The 23314-nt window shown below is 39.9% G+C and overlaps 1 protein-coding gene across 1 annotated transcript in view; it reads right to left on the minus strand.

Annotated features, from left to right (window-relative positions):
* Nucleotides 1–914: 914 nt before the first annotated feature.
* LOC108258072 (leucine-rich repeat-containing protein 52) overlaps nucleotides 915–23314 on the minus strand; it is a 30257-nt gene continuing 7857 nt past the window's right edge. The window contains exon 3 of the mRNA XM_017456359.3: nucleotides 915–3614. Coding sequence (XP_017311848.1) covers nucleotides 3295–3614 — 320 coding nt within the window. The 3' untranslated portion in view covers nucleotides 915–3294. The remainder of the gene's footprint in view (nucleotides 3615–23314) is intronic.

The raw sequence follows: 23314 nt of genomic DNA on the forward strand, positions 1-23314 counted from the left end.
TCTGACACAGGCCACCCTTTCTGCATTATCAGTCATGGTTTAAGTCTTCCAACTGCATTCACAATCTTACTCTCTTTCTCTCACACACACCTGTGCAGTTGGCAAGCATTTGGCATCTTGTTGATAACATTAGATGTCGTCTAGTCTATACCCTAGACAACTACACATTCATATTCATAGAAGAGTAGAACTGTCCTAACTCCCTCCCTCTGTGTGCGTTTGAAAGAGCAATTAGATGGACATGGATGCTGAATTTTAGAGGTCAAAGTAGAGAGCTGGACGATATGATGACAAGTCTGCATCAGTGACAAAAAGAGATATGTCTGTGCTTAACAAAGCACTCAGTCACGTACACGCTCACTGTTTGACCCCACCCAAGCTAAGATTTGCAAAGAAATGAGGCTGGATATGAGGTAACAGGTGGGAACTAGGGGGTGGAGGACAGTCGGGATAAAAGGTCTAAGAGGTATGTTATGGAAAGAAGGGATCATGATAGTATGCCTAATCAGATACCTGTTAAAGAGAAGCTCAGGGCCTAAAATGGCACATGGCGCTAAGCTCTTAAAACCGACGGACAGATTTAGCAGCTTGCAAACAAACAGGGCCTCACAATGACAACCCAGCTCTCATACTTTCTTTCCAAGCAGGAAGGAGAGAGGATCAAAGGACAGAAAGAGGTGGACATACAGTACATGGTTGAGCTCTGTGTTCAAATGACATGCGTTTTCCCCTCAACCACTAGTATGTATTTTACATTTAAACGTGTCTTTGCGTTCACACAAGCAAGAAACAAGCTCTCACGTTGCTCCCAGTGTGCATAGTGACCACAAGTGTTCATTTCTGATCTGAGATGGTACTAGCCACGTGTCTTAACTAGTCTGATGTATAACTTCTATGCATAATAACTATATTACTCGTGTTTAATAAGTACTTTAATGTTGTAGGAAAACCCAGGAAAGTAGGTTTTCCTTCCATTTCTGCGTACCAAACACCAGTGAGTGAGACATAAATTCAGTTTGGAATTGAAGTGGAGAGAAAAAAGACATTAGAGACATTGGGGACATTGGGGTCACTGGGGACATTGGAGACATTGGGGACACTGGGGTCATTGGGGTCATTGGGCACATTGGGGACATCTGAGACATTGGGGACATTGGGGACATGGTACAGATGAGTACACCCATGGATGTTGAATGTGAATATGAAAAATGTACATCTATTTTACAATTGGTCTATAAGTTAACAGAATTCCAAAATGTTAACAAAATGAAACTCATCCATCCATCGATTCATTCCTGTATAATGCAGCAGTCTAACACAGGGCAAAATGCACACACACACACACACACACTAATACATTCATTCATACCTGGATAATTTATGCTGCATGAAACATACCTCAGAAGTGGGAAGTAGGAACTTGTAATTATTTTTGACCTCATGTGCTTTCGAGTTACAAAGACCACATGGATGCCTCCATGTTTGGCTTTTCTCTCTCTCTCTCTCTCTCTCTCTGTTGCTCTCTTTTAGTAACAAGCTAGTCAGCTAATTATGAGGAATTATGTATATTTTCCTCCTCAAAACAGCAAACTGGACAGATTTAAGAAGCAAATATGTCTGGATGCTGATCTAAAGCAATTAATTGTATATACAGAATATGTCATTTAAAGATGAGGTGCTACTCTATTTTTACTGTTCAGGCTGTTCTTGTTCATGTCGATTTGCTCAGGATTGAGGAAACTGTCCAGAGTTCCTGAGTTGAGCGGGGAATTTTTCTTTGGTTTTTCCTAGTCGGAGATCGGAAACAACTTGTTACAACCTTGGTCCCAGTATGAGAAACTCCGCACAGACCGTAACCTGAGCTGAGGATCAAACTGGGAGCTGTGAGGCAGCAACTCTACCCACTGCTGTGCCACCGGGAACATTCATGAAGATTGAGTTTCTTTTTTCTTGTTTATTTTCTTATTTATTAACATAGCTTAAGGCTGAGTCTTGCTAAAGCCACAGCATGCTGACTTAGTTTCGCAATTCCCTCATTTTACACACACGCACACGCAAACGCACACACACACACACACACACACACACACACTATTGCCATCAGGGTCACCTATGCAGGTATGTTCATGCTGCACTGGTTTCACTGTGTATAAGGCCTAGGGGTATAGTGCATACAAACTTACTGGCTTAGTGTGTCCTGACTGATCCAGTCAATCAAACAATCAACTGAATGATCAACCCACCCCCTGGGTATACTCTAGCCCCCCCCTTCACTAGCAGGTTAGTTTAACAGATTATCTAGTGCACTACTCCTTTTTTGTCCCTTTCTGGATGAATCATTCATATCAGCCCTCATTCCCTCCCTCATCTCATTGACCTGACAGAGGGACAGTCTGCCTGCCCTGTGATTCACTCCATCCCATCTCATTAAATCACTCTCTTAGCAAGAAGTGTGGAGGAGAGAGTGAATGTATATGAGCATTATTAACGTGTCATTAACTCAGTCCAGTCTTTCTCAGGCCTAGTTCACACGAACACTGCTAAATTTGACAATGCATCTTTTCTTATTCATTTTTGCCTTTCCTGCCAGACTAAAAACCAAAGCATTTTTGACCACCGGGAATGCGCTGATGTGTGATTGCAACATGATGTCTACAACTCCAAGGTGGTGGATGCTGGGTTTTTTTTTGTGCTTGTGTGTTAGGTAATTTAATTTCATGTTTGACTGCTTTGTATCGTATACAAGCGATGCTGGGGCGTTCATGTCAAAACAAATGAAAATCTTGGAAATGATGTAAAGGTCATTGGGCAGAAATCCAGTGTGCATGCCCATCATGTCATTTTCATTATCATTTTCACATTTCATTCTGGAATGATAAGCTTTTTGGAAATGAAAAAAATTAAACAAACAAACAAAAATCAATATTAGTGGGGACTAGGTTTCATTCTCTGTCTCACTCTGCCTGAGTTTTTCCCTATTCAGCCAGGCTGGGACATGTTCAAGCCCCTTACCGCTCTGTGATCATGTTTATATGCACACAGTGTCCGGGTTTAGGTCTATTATTACTAGTTATAAGCCCCAAAATACTCTTTAAAACTATTTGGAATGGGTAATGAACCCCAAGCAAAATACACTCTTTGTCACTTTTTCCCTTTCTTTATCATTAAAGATGCCATACTCCATCTGGTAAATATGTGGTCAGTATCCTTATCACCATCTCACTTATTAATCCTCCTGTTATGTGTCATCAGGGGTTACGGTAATCACTGTCGTCCTCGTCCAACACACCCCCATCACACCTGCATGCTGGGCTTGCTCAGGTCCCCGTTGCCATGGCTACTCCCAGCGTTGCGGATGGGCACGTTCTCATCATCCCCGCTGTCCACCTCCTCGCTCTTCCTCTTGCTGTAGCGTTCATAGAGCACCATGAGCACACCCATCACCCAAGCTGAAACGGTGCCTGCTGAGAAGATGACGAAGCCAATGGCAATGAAGAACAGGTAGTCCCAGTAGCCTAGGCCCTGGTGGCATTCAGAGCGCAGCTGCATGCCCACCTCAGCCAGGCGACGGCCGCGCATCTCCGCCGGACTCTGGCACACCGTTTGACCTTCATCTACAGGAGAGGTCATAAATAAAGGATCAATATTTTGAGCTTGCAAAAAGATACAAGTACTAAAATGTGCACTTAAATAAATTAAATAGGTGCAAATGTAAAACATGTGCGAATGACCTTGTGACAATATATTAAATACATTGAAATAATTTTTTGAAAATGAAATTGTAGAACTTTGCACAAATGATTTTTAATGATTTTCAATTTAAAACATAATTTTACAACATTTTTATAAAAAATAATAATATAACACTTTTATAACATTCGCTAAGTGCTTTTCAGTTGAGGTGTGAACACTTTTTTTTTTACAAGGTACCCGAAATTGCTTGACCTTCCCAGGAAGAATGATGGGAAAGCGGGTCTGAAGGCAGGGATCTCCGTCTTGGTGTGACTAATTTCTTAAAATCTGCTTTTTAGACTGAAATCTCTTAAGTGCTTTCCACTTAACAGATAAGAGACAAGAGAGACAACCTGCACAACTGTGTTTTTCTTCATCCTGCCAGACATTGCTTATATTGCTACTAAACAGATTACTGCATGTATTTGCCTCTTAATGCATTTCTGACTTCTTTTTCTCCTTTTTTCTTTCCTACACCCACCCACACATGCACACATGCACACACACACAAACACAAACGCATATACACACACTAAAGCCCTGTGCCCCTGCCCCAGAGGACTATACAGGTCAGTAACCATCATCCCTATCTCAGAGCCAGAGTGCAGCCCAGCAGTAGCCTGTCAACTCTACATTGCGCTTTGACAGAGAGATCCAGCGTGCACACACACACACACACACACACACACACACACACACACACACACACACACACACACATTAATATGCACTTTCTTTTTTTCTATTTTTCACATAGACATTAATGGATGATCTGCTCTGGTGATGACAGGGCCATCTCCTTGATGCATTACTATAATAAATTGTGCTAATCAAATGATGCTCACTTTGCAATAAAGCATAAAGAAATGAGAAAAAAAGAGAGAGGGACATTGCCAGTGTGACAGAGAGATATGGCTGATGAATAATCTATGGGTCACACTGTCTGGCCAGCCTTGAGGCTGAGGTAAGACTGTTATGTTATATGGGAATCATGTCTGAGGCTTTCTGCACCCTGCCACTGCAGCAGAATGAAACACAGTTTCTAAATACTGTTCTGATATTGAATTTTAATGTAATCTAAAAATAGATTAGACAACGCCTCAGCACTGAGGGCTAGTCAAGCCCCGGTGAATGCTCAGGTTGCATTACACAGTAAAGTGGATGTATACTTTGAGTATATTTATTACACTTAAAATGTTTTATATAGCAGAGTAAAATGTGTGAAGATGTCATTTTAATTTGGCTCCAGTTTAATGTGGGATTCACGATGAAGTGCATGATAGTGTGTTAGTTAAGAGCAAATGCCAGGGTCTTTATTTACAGTACACTCTGAAAGTATTGGAAGAGCAAGGCCAGTTCTGGTTTTTTGTGCTATACACTGAAGACATTCGGGTTTGAGATCAGACATTGAATATGAGACGATAGATCAAAATTTCAGCTTTCATTTCCTGTCATTTACATCTAGATGTGTTAAACAACTTAGAGCATGGAACCTTTGGAGGCAGACCACTCAACTTTTAGGTGAGCAAAAGTATAGGAACAGATAGTCTTAAAGTACATGTAACTAAATTACACTCAATGCATATCCAGCGCTTATAATAACTGTTTATTCATTGTTTGTTCATTATTTCTCCACACTTCAGGCCTTTCCATCACTTTGGTAGAGGTTAATCTTGGTTCCAGGACTTTTGTGGCTCTTCTCTGTATTTCTTTGCAAATTCCAGTCTGGCTTTCTTATGATGAGTGGTTTTCATCTGGTGGTTTTGGCCTATATAATTTTGCTCTCAAAGTCTTCTTCAAACTGTGGATTGTGAGACCTTCACCCCTGCCCTGTGGAGGTTTTTGGTGATGTCACTGACTGTTGTTTTTGTTTTTTTCTTCACAGCTCTCACAATGTTTCTGTCATCAACTGTTGTTGTTTTCCTTGGCTGACCTGTTCCATGTCTGGTTTTCAGGACATTCCAAATTATTGTATTGGTTATGCCCAATGTTTGTGCAATGCCTCTGATAGATTTTCCCTCTTTTCTCAGCTTCATAATGGCTTACTTTTCTCCCATAGACAGCTCTCTGGTCTTCATGTTGGTTTATCCTTTTTAACAACAAACGCTGTCTTCACAGGCAAAGCCCAGGGCTCAAACCAAGAGTGCTATTAATTTTCAAACAATTTTTGTTTAAATAATTTAACAGGACACACCTGGGTAACAAGAAACACCTGTCAGTCACATTCCAATATTTTTTATGACTTGAACAATGAGTGGGATCAAACAAAAGTTGCCATGTTCTAAGTTGTTTAACACACAAATAAATATCAGGAAATGAAAGCTGAAATGCTGAGCTATTTTATTCATATTCAACTTTTGATCTCAAACTCAAATGTCTTCAGTGTATAGTAAAAACAAAAGAATTTTCCTTGCCATTCCAATAATTTTGGAGGAGACTGTATATATCTGTTTATTGATTGATTTTACACTCCTTTAGTTTATTAAGATCTAAAATCACCCTCCACTTTATTAGAAACACCTGTACATCTGCACATTTATGCAGTTATCTAATCAGCCAATCATGTGGCGGCAGCACAATGCATAAAATCATACCGATCAAGAGCTTCAGTTCACATCAAACATCAGAATGAAAAACAAATGTGGTCTCTGTGACTTTAACTGTGGCATGGTGTTGGTACCACATAGGTTGGGTTTGAGTATTTCAGAAACTGCTGATCTCCTTGGAATTTCATACACAACAGTCTCTAGAGTTTACACAGAATGATGTGAAAAACAAAAAACAATGAGCAAGCGACAGTTCTGTGGGTGGAAACGCCTCGCTGATAAGAAAGGTCAGAGGAAAATGACCAGATTGGTTCGAGCTGCCAGGAAGGATATAATAACTCAAATAATCACTCTTTACAACAGTGGTGAGCAGAAACTCATCGGCACGTGCACAAATCATTGAACCTAGAGGTGGATGAGCTACAACAGCAGAAGACCAAATTGAACTCTACTCCTGTCAGCCAAGAACAGGACAGCTGTAGCTCAGGTGGTAGAGCGGGTTGTCGGTTTGATTCCCGGCCCACTTGACATCACATGCTGAAGTGACCTAGGGCAAGACACTGAACACTGAATACCTTGCGTGAGTGTGTGTGTGAATGAGAACCAGCATAAAGCATTTAGGAACCGCTAAGGTTAATATAGCGCTATAGAAGTGCAGACCATTTACCATGCAGACCAAGAATAAGAATCTGACGCTATCATGGGCATCTGCACTCACCCAAACTGGACAGTTGAAGATTAGATTAGAAGAAGAATGCCAGTTATTAATATAGACCACTCATTCCTAGAGACCACAACATGTTTTATTACAGCCAGCTTTAAGAGCAGGCTGGCTTTTAGGGGCTTGGTAGAGTATTAAATATTACATTAATATGCCAAAGGTTCAAGCCCAAGGCTTATGTGAACTCCCTTCCCAAACTATAAAAGGGGAGAAATTCATTTCCCCTCTTTCAGACTGCTCCACTTGTTCTGTGCCAGCATCAGTGCAATGATTTGAATGCACATTTTGCAATGGCGGGGTTTCAGATTATAAGTCTGCATGCATAGATGAAGTTTAGGGCTGAATCGTCTATGTGGAGTAACAGCACTGGCAGTGAGGATGGCTCTCAGTAGCAGGAGGTTCAACATCACTGAGCTCAGAAATACAGGAGGAAGCAGACACAAAGAGATTAGGAGATCACTGAAGGTGACCCTCAACAGCTAGGCTCTGAGAAAGAACACACACACACACACACACACACACACACACACACACACACACACACACACACACACACACACACACACACACAAATTTACCTGGGGTTGGTATTACCAGAATTATAATTAAAGTCCAAATGCAGTGTTACATATTGTAAAATTGTCACTCAGGTATTTGCATAATCTGAATAGTGCACCCAAAAAATTTACTTAAGCAGGCATGTAACCCATTTGTAAATATGTGTAACTTCCCTAGCATAAATATTGAAGTATGTCTTGGACTTAAGTCTGAATATGACCCATAATGTGCATTATACTTTCCTACTCATACTTTAGTAGTTAAGTAGTACGCATAGTATGCCATTTGGAACACAGATATGAACATCCCACAGTTTAAATAAACAATCGATTTTATGCTTTTAAGAAAATAATTATTCATGAAACCTCTCTAATGTTAAAGCTCAGCATTTAATGTTAAAGCTCTAACATCCACCAGCTCCGTGATGTCATCATGGAGGAGTGGAAGAGGACTCCAGTGGCAACCTGTGAAGCTCTGGTGAACTCCATGACCAAGAGGGTTAAGGCAGTGCTGGAAAATAATGGTGATCACACAAAATATTGACACTTTGGGCCCAATTTGGACATTTTCACTTAGGGGTGTACTCACTTTTGTTGCCAGCGGTTTAGACATTAATGGCTGTGTGTTGAGTTATTTTGAGAGGACAGCAAATTTACACTGTTACACAAGCTGTACACTCACTACTTTACATTATAGCAAAGTGTCATTTCTTCAGTGTTGTCACATGAAAAGATATAATCAAATATTTACAGAAATGTGAGGGGTGTACTCACTTTTGTGAGATACTGTATATGCAATGAAATGAGAAATATACTGAAAGATTTGTCAAACAATTTAACCAAAAGGAGTTCAAATTGAACTGAGGAGTTGAAGGTTAAGGTCCTAACCTGCCAATAAGCTGCCCAGTGCCTTACCCACCAAATGACTATTGCCCATACATATTCTTAGGAATGTTTAGTTTTGAAACTAAATACTTAATCAATTACTTAATTCATTCATTCACTCAATAACCACCTTATCCCGATATGTTTATGGGAGGTGGGAGGAAACTAGAGAATCTGGAGGAAACCCATGCACACAGAGGGTGAACATAGTGTCTTTAAAATAAACAAATAAATAAATAAATAAAAACGACTCTTACAAGGCTTTTCTCCCACATTTTACTACATTAACATCATCAAACCTGATCTCAAAACTAAGGTACAATGTAAAGTGCTTTTCAGTGCACTACACACAAATACAGGATTCAACAAGCTTCAAGTGTTTCATCTGCATCTCTCTCTCTCTCTCTCTCTCTCTCTCTCTCTCTCTCGCTCTCACACACACACACACACACACACCACTCAACAACCCACACACCATCTACTTCCCGAGGACACAGTATAACCAAAAGAAACATGGCCACTATAATGTGATGTTGCATATCACATTATTACAAAGCAGCCTACATCACATGCGCCAATAAAGTAACTCAGACAATACTCGAAATTAAATTTATGCTCGAGCTCCCACCAAGCAGTCTGACTACCACAGCTGCAATTATTTGCCAATACAATGTCATCTGAGGAGGTATCTTGTAAGAAATCTATGTAACAGAAAGTGCTGATGAAAGACATGTTTTTAACCATTGTGTGTCATTATGGACATTTCTGTCTTTTTCATTTCAATGCACACAGCATAAATTTTGTAAAAAGGTGTGTATTTTAATTGGAATTTTAATATTTCACCCTCATTTGCTTTCATAAATTTATTTTAAACTAGATACACAAAATAGTTCTACTCAGGACCATAAGGACAAAAATGTCTCCCTTGACACCCATTCAAACTGCAATATTTAATTCATGTGACATTTAAGCATAACATCATGCATTCGGTGTTAATAAGCTTATATTTTGTTGAAAAGGTTTCAAAACATTGAATTAATTTTTTTTTAAATTCTGAAATGTGTATTATTTTCCTCAGGTTTAGCCTCTGGGGAAAATCCACACTTTTCCTTTTTTCTGATTCTGCTGTATCATAGAGCACTGCAGACCAACTGAATAAATGACACAGCTATAATTGTGTGGGTGTGTTTGTATGGATATCAGAGTTGTGGTTTGCATGTGTGTACTGAAATGTATGTGTGTGTGTGTGTGTGTGTGTGTGTGTGTGTGTGTGTGTGTGTGAGAACACTATGTCACAATTTCAAGGTGGAGACGGATGCAAGTGCAGATTTACTTTAAATAAAGTTCAAAAGAAAACAAGATCTATGGAACTTGCTGCAAGGTACAAGGATAAAGAAAACAAAAACAAGCAAGAGCATAACATGGCAAAGAAAGACAAACGTAAGCCAAAGAGTAAACTGCAAACTGTGGCTATGTACACATGAGTGCTCGTTAACAAGAACATGATTCAGGTGCAGGTGGTCATGTGACTGTGATGCAGTGAGCTGCAGTGTCTGCTGGGAACTGTAGTTCAGAGTTCCTTCTCCGATATACATGGACATTGAAAGAAAGAAATGATATTGTACTGGAAATCACAAAATCCCACTCCATGTATACGAGTCAAAGAAGGTTACTGAGCTTTGAAGATTTTTGCATTAATGTAATGAAACCAGCGTTTAAAGGGTTAAAATTCTGAAAATAAATGAATGTTTGATAATTATGATCAGAACTGATGCTGGTGAAAAACTGAAGTCAGTGAAAATGGAAAAACTATTAATATATAAAAAAATCTTGGGACATGGCCATTTTTGTCCTCTATGGACCTATGTGTAATATTTTTAATTGACGCACAAGGGATTAAACTGACAGTGGAAATTAATCATGCACAAAACTTTGTGGAGGAGTCAGCACCATGTCAGCTTCATTTGGACAGATGTTTCAGGTACAAAACCAAAAACAGACAGGGGGGTCAAAACGTAACTTTCCAACTATTATGGTTAGGGATTCAAAATCTGTGTGGACCCTGGATGGAGATTCTTTTATACACTGTCCATGTTCTGATGCAAACAGATGAACCTAGATAGAAGGTGAACCGAGTTTAGCATGATGTCCTGCTTGGATTTTTTAACTACTGAAATTAAGAATTCACAGTGTGGGGTTGCTTCAGGCTACGCTGGCATTAACTTCAACATTAATGCCAACACTCCTGTGGGGTATGCCACCTTAAAATGTCCAGTCAGCTTACCTCAGCTTACCTGTGCACTGCCCCAGCCAGCAGAGTCGCGAAAACTATATGAGAGAACTATCACCATGTGAGAAACCCCCTGCTCGTATATTTTCCCTTATGCACACATGAAATTCTTATTTTGGCTCATATTTTCAGGTAAACAGCATATTTTTGCAACAACAACCTTCACAGTGTTGCAATGTTGAATTGAAGCCTTTTATTTAAAGCTACAGAGTGTAGGATTGAAAAAATAAGACGGTACAATAAGATATTCCTGCGGTGATGAGTCGTCCTAACAATCATATAATAATAAGTCCCGTTGGGTTTGTGATGAGGTGTTTGGGTGTTCCTCTCCTTTCTTCCTCGTGTCATCTCAAGTGGTTTTTCCTTTCCATTGTCACTTGTTCATTAGGGAGCTGAATATATCTGTACATTAGAATTCCTTTAAAGCTGCTTTGTGGTAATACCTATACTACTAATACTATTTGTGCTACACAAATAAAAGTAATGTCATTTGGGACACAATGTTGAAATTACTGCGCGTACTGGAGGAAGAACGCAGCACATTATGAGTAGCTTGCAGTTGCATTTGTTGCATTTGTTTTTACCTGAGAGAAATGATCATTACAATTTAACATACCAAATCAATTGCAATTTTGTTTTCTTAATGCTTCAGTACTTTCCAGCATATTCTTTATTGTATTGATAAAATAGAATTCAGTCTGCCTCACAGTTGCCTAAGTTTTCTTAAGAAGTAGTTCAGTCTGTACTTAGAGTAGGTCAATGTCTACTGCTATATTAATAGCATGAACTTTTAAAGTACAGTGTAACAACAGCACCAGGGTTGGATTTAGGGGGGTTGCTAGGTTGGGTTACACGCCCTGAAATTCTCCCTAACACTCACCTCAGGACTTTTTTTCACCCCATTATCAAGTACGTTAATTATTCACGTGTCAAGCTCAAGGCCTACGATCCAAATACGTTATTCGTTAATGAATAAATGCACTCAAAAAATTATTTTAAAAACCCAACTTTAATTAGTATAATAATCATCATCACGATTCCCACTGTGGCCTTGTGTGTGCAGAGTTTGCATGTTCTCCCCGTGCTGCGGGGGTTTCCTCCGCGTACTCCGGTTTCCTCCCCCAGTCCAAAGACATACATGGTAGGCTGATTGGCATGTCCAAAGTGTCCGTAGTGTATGAATGGGTGTGTGAGTGTGTATGTGTTTGTGCCCTGCGATGGATTGGCACCCTGTCATAGGCACCCTGGATAGGCTCCAGGTTTCCCCGTGACCCTGAAAAGGATAAAGCAGTATAGAAGGTGGATGGATGGATGGATAATCATCATCATCTAATAGTGAATATACAGTGAATAGAATTCTTTTAGTTCTTCTTTTCAGAGCCTAAGTTACTGATGTTAATTGATAGAACTTTAATAAGTTTTTTACATTTATTTTAAATCAACAAACAGCCTTAGATTATGGTACTTTGGAGTCTCACAAAAATGCTGATGTTGCTCAGGCAGAATTTGAGTTTGACACACATGGATGAAAATAAATAAATTAATTAATACATACATATGTACGTACATTTTCCATAGCGCTTATCCACAACAGGATCACGGGGAGTACCAGCGACCCCAGGGCACAATTCAGGGAAACCTGGACAGGGTACCAACCCATCGCAGGGAAAAATTGCACACACATTCACACACTATGCACAATTTGGAAATGCCATATACAACCTACAATGCATGTCTTTGGACTAGGGGAGGAAACCTCTGAAGTACAGGAAGAACATGCAAACTCTCACAGGGCAGATGTGGGAATCAACCCCCCGAACCCCAGAGTGTGGATAGCTGTGGATAGCTGTGCAGAAACAAAAAGTCAAATCAAATTTAAATAAAACAAAGGCAGAGAGTCTGCACTTCTCCATTATAATACAAATATATTTCATTGGAAAGCATGATTGTAAAAGATGCCCAGTGGATATTCTGACTGCAACCCCAATCAACATAGGATAAATCCGGACCTGAACACCACGATTATTAACATTTCTAACACGCACCGTGCTTGTCGTCAGTAAAATTATAGCTAATCCAGCTGGAATAGGGTTGGGGGCTGCAATACTCACTGCTGGCATGAATCGTACTCTGTAGCCTGATTAGAATGATGAGGAGTTGTAAATGGTTCATATTCTTCATGTTCTAAACAGAGCCGTGCATATCTCCCTATCATAAACCCATGCACACACAGACAGACAGTCACAACAAGCGATAAACAAAGCAAGTGTAGTCTACTTCATCCATCCTCCTTCATCCAGAGAACACAGTCCACAGATGGCTCACTGTCTAAGAAAGGCTCAATTCTGACAGATTTCTCTCTTTTTTCTATTTTTCCTATTTTCTTTCCTACACCACAACACCTGCTCCTAGAATAATCTAACATCTGACATCAAATCCTAATTATCCCGCAAACCATGTGCTGCTGTAGTTTTTCAATGACCTTATTTGAATCTTCTGTTACTACTATATCTCGGCAGTTTCATATTACAAAGAAGCTTGTCACAATATGGGTTTTGTAGCACTGACAGGTTTATACAATCCCACCTGGGCAGTTTAGTGGATTTCCACATGACTCAGGAGTAAAAGCCGTGTCTAATAGTGCTGTTGGGCAACATTGACCCTTGCTTCCATTTAAACACACTTCTCAAACTAAAACATTACGACAGGGAATATAACGGAACACAAAAAGCACTGCGATCTCCTTGCTTTTTTTTTCGATTACTTGGAACAATAAATTCTCTTTACAAATTAAACTACTCCTTTGTGCTTTGAAGCTGTTAAAAACAACTGTGCAAGCAGAAAATGTTAAATTACTCTTGGGGTAAATAGGGTAACCAACCCTGTAAACGAGTCTTTCCCAATTCAGCTTAAGTTCTGTAAACTCCGGGGTGAATAAGTGCCAGATGATTTAGGAAGCTGTTGTGTTTTCAGAATAGTATACATACACACACACACACACACACACACACACACACACACACACACACATACAGAGTGAAGTAGCCTAGGGGCTTGTATCAGTACTGCTGAGTTGGCAGTAGAGTGACTGCTCCATCACACTGTTAATGAACACAAATGCAGCTTTGCAGCAACCAACCTAAAGAATTTACGTTTAGGTCTTGCCTGGTCTTGTTTTTCATTTCTCTGGTTTTAATCTAAGGATCCTAAAGTTAAAAATGTCCCGTGCTATCTATGTCTGCTTGTGTTTTCACCCATTCCATGAACAGCTGCTCAGGGAAGCCTAAATAAGCAGAATATGAATGTGAAATGCATACATTCTTTACAACAACTCCTTCTAAATGTTAGACATCAGTGTGCATGAAGCCTGGAACCTATCCCACGGAACTCGGGGCACAAGCCAGGGGACACACTATACGGGGTGCTAACCCATCGCAGGGCACAGGTCTGACGTGTACATGGTGGGAAGAAGAAAGGAGGAACGATGGCCATATGATGACGGGATGCTCATAAGATCCCTTTGTGACTTCGTCTCGTCCTGCATGTGCATTCATGCCATACAGTAAGGAAGAGTGAAATAAAACTCCTAGTACAGCCTCCTGCCAATTTTCTGCTGCATTATTTGTCATAAACAGCCCCATCTATCCATCCATCTTATTCCTATAAACCCAAATCTCTCTCTCTCTGTCTCTCTGTGTGTGAAGCAATGTGTCTCATTTCCTTGCATTGTCTCTAATTTTAGTTGTTAACCCTCAGGGCTGAGACGAAACAGCAGGGCTACCAGCCTCCCTCTGAAGACTCTAATTATGTAATTTCTTATGTTCATTTTTAAGAAGATAAAAAGGTAAGAGTTGGGAGATTTCAGCTCTACTTCATCTCTGCATAACAATGAGAATGAAATGGGAGACAGACAGCAGCGCAGTGGAGAGAATTACTGCACAGGGCTTTTACGCTGAGCTCAGCTTGGTATGGTGAACTCTTCTATGCAGTGTCTCCCTTTCTGCAATCCATTTCAGTGGTTTACTGTACTCTCTGTACTTTCTGGCAGATCTACTGGAGGGGATGCATGTAGCAGCTGCCACCTCCTCCATGGTGCTTACCACCCTAACTACCAGCCCACTTCCATAACCCCTAAAATATGTGGCATATTTTATTAAAAACAAAATGACTATACTGCCAAAAATCCTCAAACGGAGATAAGAACTGTAAGAAAAATCCATTATTCATGTGCAGATTTAGCTTTCTGTCTAGTTAATGCTTTAGTTAGAATGTTTAAGACGGATGACTAATAATACTGAAGCAAAAAGGTACGAACTAAAAGCATGCTTCAACTCTTTCACATTCTTCTACCAGAGAGTGAACACAGACTCAATTATTGTCTGTCCTCCAAGCATGAATAATTCCATTTCAGTGCTGCAAGAGCTACAGTGAAGCTGCATTGATCCAATTGAAAAAAGTAACCTGCGACAACCCAAAATACAGTCCAGAGATCATTTTATTTATTAAAGGAGAAAAGTTATCCAAACCTAACCTACCCTATGTGAAAATGTAACTGCCCCCTCAGTGATTCAATCACCCATTAGGGTCTTAGACTAGACACTCCCAGGCTTGATTACTGCCAGCCCTGTTGGATCTAAACACCACTTAAATAGAACGTTTCCAGCAATGTAAAGTAAGCTAAAAGGTCTCAACATGCAGCACACTATGATGCAACCAAAGGGAAATCTGTAAGAGATGAGAAAGAACATAAAGAAAACTTAGAACAGTGGTGAATCTTCCCAGAAATGGCTGGTCTACCAAAATTCCTCCAAGAGCATGTTGTCTTCATAGTCACCAAAAAAAGTCATAAAAGAACCCAGACAAACAGGAACTGCAAACCTCGCTGGTCTAAGATAATCTCAGCGTTCATGATTCCACCATCCATCAGAAAGAGACTGGGTATAAAAATAGAATGCACGGGAGATTTGCAAGGTGATCGAGGCCGCTGCTAAAAGTTATAAAGGCTCGTCTTGCCCCCACCAGAAACACCTTGATGACACCTAAACCTCTTGGGATAATGTTCCGTGGACTGATGAGTCAAAAGTGGAATTTCAGGGCCTTAAATGACCTGTTAAATGACCTGTGTTTTGTGCTTCCCCGTATTCTCCTTGCTCTAAATGACATTTTGTATGAAGACTGGAAACCATTTAGTGTGACAAATGTGCAAAAGTAGAGAAAATCAGGATGGGGAAAACACTTTTTCATGGCACTGTATCTAATCAGCCAATCACGTGGCAGCAGGGGGGGGGGGGGGGGGGGGGCATCCAGTGAGTAGCAGATCTGCAGGCAGAAATGCCTCGTTGGTGTGTGAAGCCAGCGGAGAATGGCTAGTCTGGTTTAAGCTAAGAGGAAGTCTACAGTAATTCAAATAACCACTCTTTACAACCATGAGCATAAAAGCATCTCAGAATGTAAAACACATCAAACCTTAAAGTGGATGGGCTTCAACAGCAGAAAATGTTTCAATCCTGTCAGCCAAGAACCGGACTCTGATGCTACAGTGGGCACAAACAAAACTGACTGGACAGGTGAAGATTGGAAAAATGTTACCTGGTCTTTAAACCAGATGTCCTTAAACCAGCCCGTCCGACACCAACAACCATACCACATATAAACTAGCTGAGATCACATTTTCCCCTGTTCTGATGTTTGATGTGAACATCTTGACCTGTAGCTACATGATTTTATGCACTGCGCTGTTGCCACATGATTGGCTTATTGGATAACTAAATGAATGTACAGGTAATCCTAATAAACTGGCCAGTAAATGTAAATTCTTGATTAAAGTTTTTGTATACTGCTTTTTAGCAATGTGACTGGACTGCCGGACTGTGCCAGTGTATGTTATTGTATGCTATGTCATTAGCTGTGTCCTAATGTGTTGTACATACAAATATTTGAATATTTGAATAGCAGCCCATTCTTCTATTCAAATGGCCTGTGAGAAAGTGACCTTGCTCGGACCGCTTCTTTCCTCTTGTGTCCAGTGCCTACTAAATAATGAAATGCCACCAACAAAGCTCCAAAGAGAACGTTCGATCCCAAGGTTAGGGAATAAAACCAGAGGTCAACATGCAACTAAACATGCAACTAAAGAAACATCAAAAAGCAACCCAAAATGTGTCACCAAGTTAAAGAACTTTTTATTATATTGGAGGCAAAATCATGCTACATCTTAATGTTCTGGTCTGGTGACAAGTAAAAGTTATTACTACACAGATTACGGTTCCTCTGTGTCTGGTGACCTTCGTCTGGGTCTGCAGGCCATGAGCTGTTGCAGATTACACTCGGGTCATTACCAAACAGCATCTGAGACGCCCCAGACTGCAGTGATGAATGACTCTGTAGTGTTGAACCAAACTCTATTTGGTTTAACAAATAACTTGGCTCTGATGTGAATGCACATCTCAAATAGAGATTTCTTACTGGAAAACAGTCTGTGTCTAAGATATCTGTTTAGATTTTTTTCATTCTTACACAATCATGCTTTCTTTGTCCAACTACCAATTATGGATTCCTGGGCTGGCTAAACTAAACATGCTCTGAGGCTCTCCCTCTCTTCATGAATATTCAACCACAGCCCTGTGTCCACCCGCTGTTTGGCTCTATGCCTAGAAGCTCCATGCCATACCACTGCCTACCCATAGTGAGACATACAGTACAGTTACAGAACAAGAGCAATGTCATAGTTTGGCTGTAACACTGTTTTCATCTATTTCAGTCCCTCACTCTTACTCACTTTTGCTTTATTTTTTTAAACAGTACTTTGCTGGCGGGCACAACACTCAACACTTTAGATTCTATCTTCTATTCTATCGCTACTTCTGCCACACAACAGTTGCATACACACATTCTCACACACAGAGTCACACATACACACATCATTTGCTGCATCCCTTGGGAAGACAGTAACACTGAGTCAGTGACTGTTTCCCCACAGCTGACCCATAGATCCAAATAAACAGGGATGACCTGTAGGTCACAACATGATGTCCTCTACATATAGATCAAGATGTCTGACCAGATCACTGTCTTTCAATATTAACCGATTGACCCATATTCCTCACATAAAATGACATTTTGGTAATAGACAATCGGTGTAGGTAAGACAATCATCAATCATAGGAAACCTGACCATCACACCGACTATCACACCCATTCCAGGTTTAGTCCAGTTTGCTAATATAATAACCGCCACTCTTCTTTAGATTTTGGGGCGTGGCTGTGGGGATTTGTGTTCATTCATCTACAAGAGCATTAGTGAGGACAGGTACTGATGTGTGAAGAGATCTGGGGTACAGTCAGTGTTCCAGTTCATCCCAAAGGTGTTCAGTGTGGTTGAGGTCAGGACTCTGCAGGACACTCAAGATCTTCCACTTCATTGACCTCATTGTGTGCGTAGGGACAGTGTCATGCTGAAATAGATTTGGGCCTCCAGTGAAAAGAAATTGCAATGCTATAGCTTATAAAAACATTCTATTCAATTGTGTGCTTCCAACTTTGTGGCAACAGTTTGGGGAAGATCCACATATGGGTGTGATGTTCAGGTATCCACAAAGTTTTGGCTATATAGTATATAATATTATTATAGCGTATACACATTTTGCCCCTGAAAAATCTGAAAATAGACTGATATTGGGCATTCACTTCAGTTTCAGGAACTATATCTTGTGAAATAAGAGGTATTATGCAGAAAACCCGCACAAAACCAGGAGAGAATATTTTTTGCATTGCTATCTAAATGCCTTAGAGAGCCAAAGCCACAGCAGATCTCATTCTGACAGCTGGATGAAAACAGCTTCTTCTGGTGTTCGTGGCAGATGGACGTACCGGTGTCTATGTCTTTCTAGGTCTCAGACTTTCTCTCTCTCGAGTCTCTTTGCAACAGGCCAAAGCAATAAAGCAGGACAACAGTGCAGCTCTGGACTGCCAGTCTACATTTTATTTTAAGTGCTGACAGAACCTGCAAGGAGTCATCCGAACACCTCCAAACTAACCATGGCCAGACAGACAGCTAATGAAGTTAGAGAATTCATCAATGTTTGCAAATGTATACCAATCAGTGATAAAGTCAATTTATATGAAGATTAGTATTAGGGTTAGGTGCTAGATTTGTGTTCACACCTTTCTTTTATGAAACAGATACTGAATAAAATCATCCGCCTTGCTTGCTTGAGCTTGTTCTAATTGTTCCATGAAGTTCAGATAATTATAATTACTGTGGAACATGATAATCGATTTTTAAGGCGTAATTAGGACAAGCCGATCAATTCTCCAACCAAGCCTTTTGTTAAAAATAATTTCAAATCAGTGCTGGTATTCCAAATGTATTTGTTCTAATGAATGTTTTATTAATGTCCTGCAGTAATTCTACTGCTGTAATGAGTTATGTGACCTGCTGACTCTATCCACGTTAACTGATAAGCTGTTGATTCAAGCTGACAGACGACGTGCTTTTTATACTTGAGTGCCTGTCAGTCGGGCTGATGATGTGTACCGGGCAATAAATAGACTTGACGGATGAAAAGTATTCCATCTCAGCTTAGGAATCAAATGGAGTGGAATCTGATTGGTGCAACTCCATTCTGTGTCTGTCAGTTTGATTTGAATCCAAAGGACTAAAGCCAGTTTGGTGCAGGACTAACATTTATTTGGTGATGCAACATTTCCAGCCAATACCTTAGAAACAACTTGACAATAAAGCATTCAGGAGCAACCTATCACTACATCTTTGTGATTCAGTGTCCTAAATTTGCAATCACACCTCACCCTTACAGGTAATGACTCATCCGAAAGAACATGAGGGGAAAAGACAAGATGGGAACTCTCGACTCCACTACCGCAGCCGCAATTCAACAGGATATCTGGAGTGCTACATACAGTGGGCATAAAATTATTGTCCAAAGAGCAATTGATTTTTCTCTCTCATCTGACTCCTTGGATTTGCTTTCATCCTCTCAATATCCAAGGTTTTAAAGATAGGGGTCCTTAAATGAAAGCCATAAATATGAGACAAATCTACAAAAATGTCTACAAAAAACATATATGACGAATCCAAATATTATGTCATCCTTTCATGGATCCTGTAGCTTTAAAAAAAAAGAAGAAGAAAAAAAAAAGGAGAAGATGAACAAGTCGTTATTTCCAAATATTCCACAAGGACACTGAAGGTTGTTCTCAATGCCCTCGTCATGAGGCAGAGGCTGTCTAAATCAAACTCCATTAACCAGAGCATCTGGACCGTCCACATGACTCCCCCCTCCGCTCTGTATGCTCCAGCAAGGCTCTGCTATGTAGCATTCACCGCACCAGAGGTCATGAGATACATCATGCTTGTATTAAAATGCATAGCTGCACCTCGACAAGCAGGAAAAAAAAAAAAAAAAACCTTGAGGCATTTGTCATTGGGTGGATTACTGGTTTAACTATGTATGTAGATTATGTAGCATAGTTTCATATTAAGGACTGGTTATAGGTGACAATTTTAAAGGACACCATCACCTGCCCCAGAATATTCTATTATATATATATATATATATATATATATATATATATATATATATATATATATATATATATATATATATAAAATAAATATATATATATATATATTAAAAGTGTATTTGCCTGTGCTTAGTTCAGTTTTGAAATTTGTAAGTAAGAAAGAGATTTTCTTATGTGCCTGCCTTCATACATGAAACAAGCAAAGCTATGAAGAAGAATAAGAAGAAACCTTTAAAGCTCACATAAACATTACAGCACAGTGAAATTCTGAAAAAGAAAAATGATGAAAAGACGCCTCTGTGTTTATGATCACGTGCACACACATACCTTGAACACATCTCACGTCAATCTGTGTGCAAATCTGAAGACATAGCATCCTAATTCCAAGATGCTAAGAAAAGAAATGTAGGGGGTATCCAGCAAAAAAAGGCAAAATCACCCCAAAGCAAGAAGTTTTTCCATTACCCTCATGGCATAACTGACAGGTCATACAGAATAAGCTTGGCTAAGCAACTAGAACTGATAAAGACTATTTATATCACATTCAGAGATGCAACCTATTAAACTGAGATATTTTTTGACTATAAATATCTTGGAATACACTATTTGACACAATCTGGTTTATTCAAGATCATGAACAAAGAACTGTAAAAACATAATACACCAAATGCCATGTTACTGTAAATTATTTTTGTCTTTTTCCATATTCTTCATATATGCAAACTTTTGTGCTGAACTGTACAGATTGGCAGACAGACTGATGCAGGAAAAAAACACATCAGTATTTACCATACACACACTGATCAGCCATAACATTAAACCCACTGACAGGTGACGTGAATAACGTTGATTATCTCGTTACATTGGCACCTGTCAAGAATTGGGATATATTAGGTTGGGATATAACAGTCAGTTCTCAAAGTTGATGTGTTGGAAGCAGGTAAAAAATGGGCAAGCATAAGGATCTGAGTGACTTTGACAAGGACCAAATTGTGATGGTTAGACAACTGGGTCAGAGCATCTCCAAAACAGCAGGTGTTGTAGGGTGTTCCTGGTATGTAGTGGTTAGTACCTACCAAAAGTGGTCCAAGGAAGGAGAACTGGTGAACCGGCGACAGGGTCATGGGCTGTCACTTGTGGATGTTACTTTGGCATGTACCACCTACCTAATCATTATTACCAAGTACACCCCTTCATGGCAGCGGTATGCCCTAATATCAGTGTCCTCTGTCAGCAGGATAATTCTCCCTGTCACACTGCAAAAATTGTTCAGGAACGGTTTGAGGAACAAGACCAAGAGTTCAAGGTGTTGACTTGACTCCAAATTCCCCAGATCTCAATCCGATTGAGCATCCGTGGGATGTGCTGGACAAACAAGTCCGATCCTAAAAAAAATCTTTCCACTTAAAAATCGGCCAAGATGTTTTTGGTGCCTGACGTTGGCTGCTTCAGTTTTGCACTGGAGCTATAAAAAGAATGAAGCTAAAAAGTGAGGAAGTCTGTCTCACCCCTACAAGTTTTCCATAAATTACCCCCTTGCCATCAATTCACATTTAGTAATATCACAGAAGCATGCTGATGCGTTTAAGACAGCAGCTTTAGGGTAACCTTAAAGTAAGCTATTAAAACAAGTCATTATGTAGTGGACAACCAGAACGCTTTTTGTCCTCTAGTGCAGTTGGAAGAAATTAATTTCAATTCACAACACTGACACAGAAGTGCTAGACATGCGAGATCAATAAAGCAGAGCAAGTGCAATATTATGTAGAAAGTCGATAACATGTCTCTCCAGGAATTTGAGGTTGTTCTGTAAACTGTTTTACTGCAGGTAAGCATGACAGTACACAAACACGCACACATGTGAGGCTTTAGTGGGATGGTGTAGCAGATGAGGTCTGATTGGATTACATAATAGAATAGAAATTACACTCTTCATATCCACTTAAAAATGATATAATTAGACCACAGCTCCCCGCAGACACAGCAACACCAAAACGTCACAGCAGTTAATCATGGGAGAGACAGAGAGCGAGAGAGAGAGAGAGAGAGAGAGAGAGAGAGAGAGAGAGAGAGAGAGAGAGAGAATGATGAGCTGAGGAATAGACAAAAATGGACTGTTCTATGGTTTGCTTTCCAGTAATGACAGAATAGTCTGAAATGGTGCTAAATTTATGTCTGAAAACAACACATCACACAATCCAGATCTGGAGGTGCACAGCATTGTAAAGCCTATTATTCTACTTAAGAGATATTAATTGTCATCTAATTACCAAGGTCTTTGTGAGCTTAATTCAGTGTACATATGTGCAAGGCTGTCACCTTGTTCTGCAGCTGATCTGTAAATGTTCAGTAAACAATGGCATAAGGAGTAAAAATTGGCATGAGGTTTCTGCAAGATCATGGATGATGAGAAGTGAATATCCTCAGCCCTTGGGACTCCAGCTCCACTGAGAGTGATACTTGAGATCAAATTAGCCATCTGAATAATGTGATAAAGTGATCTGGGTGTGATAAGTCTGATAAACAGCCAGAGCCTCTCTCAACCCTAATGAGAATTCATTAGCTGATCTCACTTTCCTTGCAGGTATAAACACACACACACACACACACACACACACACACACACACACACACACACACACAGACAGAGGAAAATGACTTAACTGCTTGAGAATTCCATAGCTGACTCAGAGAAACTGGATATACAGGAAAAACTCCCAGTGTTACAGGAACACCTACAGTGTTAATGTATCTGTGTTCAACTGTACTTACATACATACAAACGCATTGCTGATAATTATGCATTCGTACACCACAGTAGACGCAAGACTATTCGTTTGTGGGATGCCTGGTTAGATTGGTAGAAAGGTAGACACAGTGTATCATTTCAGAGTCGCAGTATGCAGTTTGGGACGTAGCCCGAGCATAATACCCTACAAAGAGCATGTGCATTTGGGCTTAAATTATAAAGACCTGTTGATGTTATCAAATGAATTATTTCATGATATACTTTGAGTATGGTGAATATTGTCAGTACTTT

This window comes from Ictalurus punctatus, chromosome 25 (assembly GCF_001660625.3).
Source record: "Ictalurus punctatus breed USDA103 chromosome 25, Coco_2.0, whole genome shotgun sequence".
Classification (NCBI taxonomy): Eukaryota; Metazoa; Chordata; class Actinopteri; order Siluriformes; family Ictaluridae; genus Ictalurus; species Ictalurus punctatus.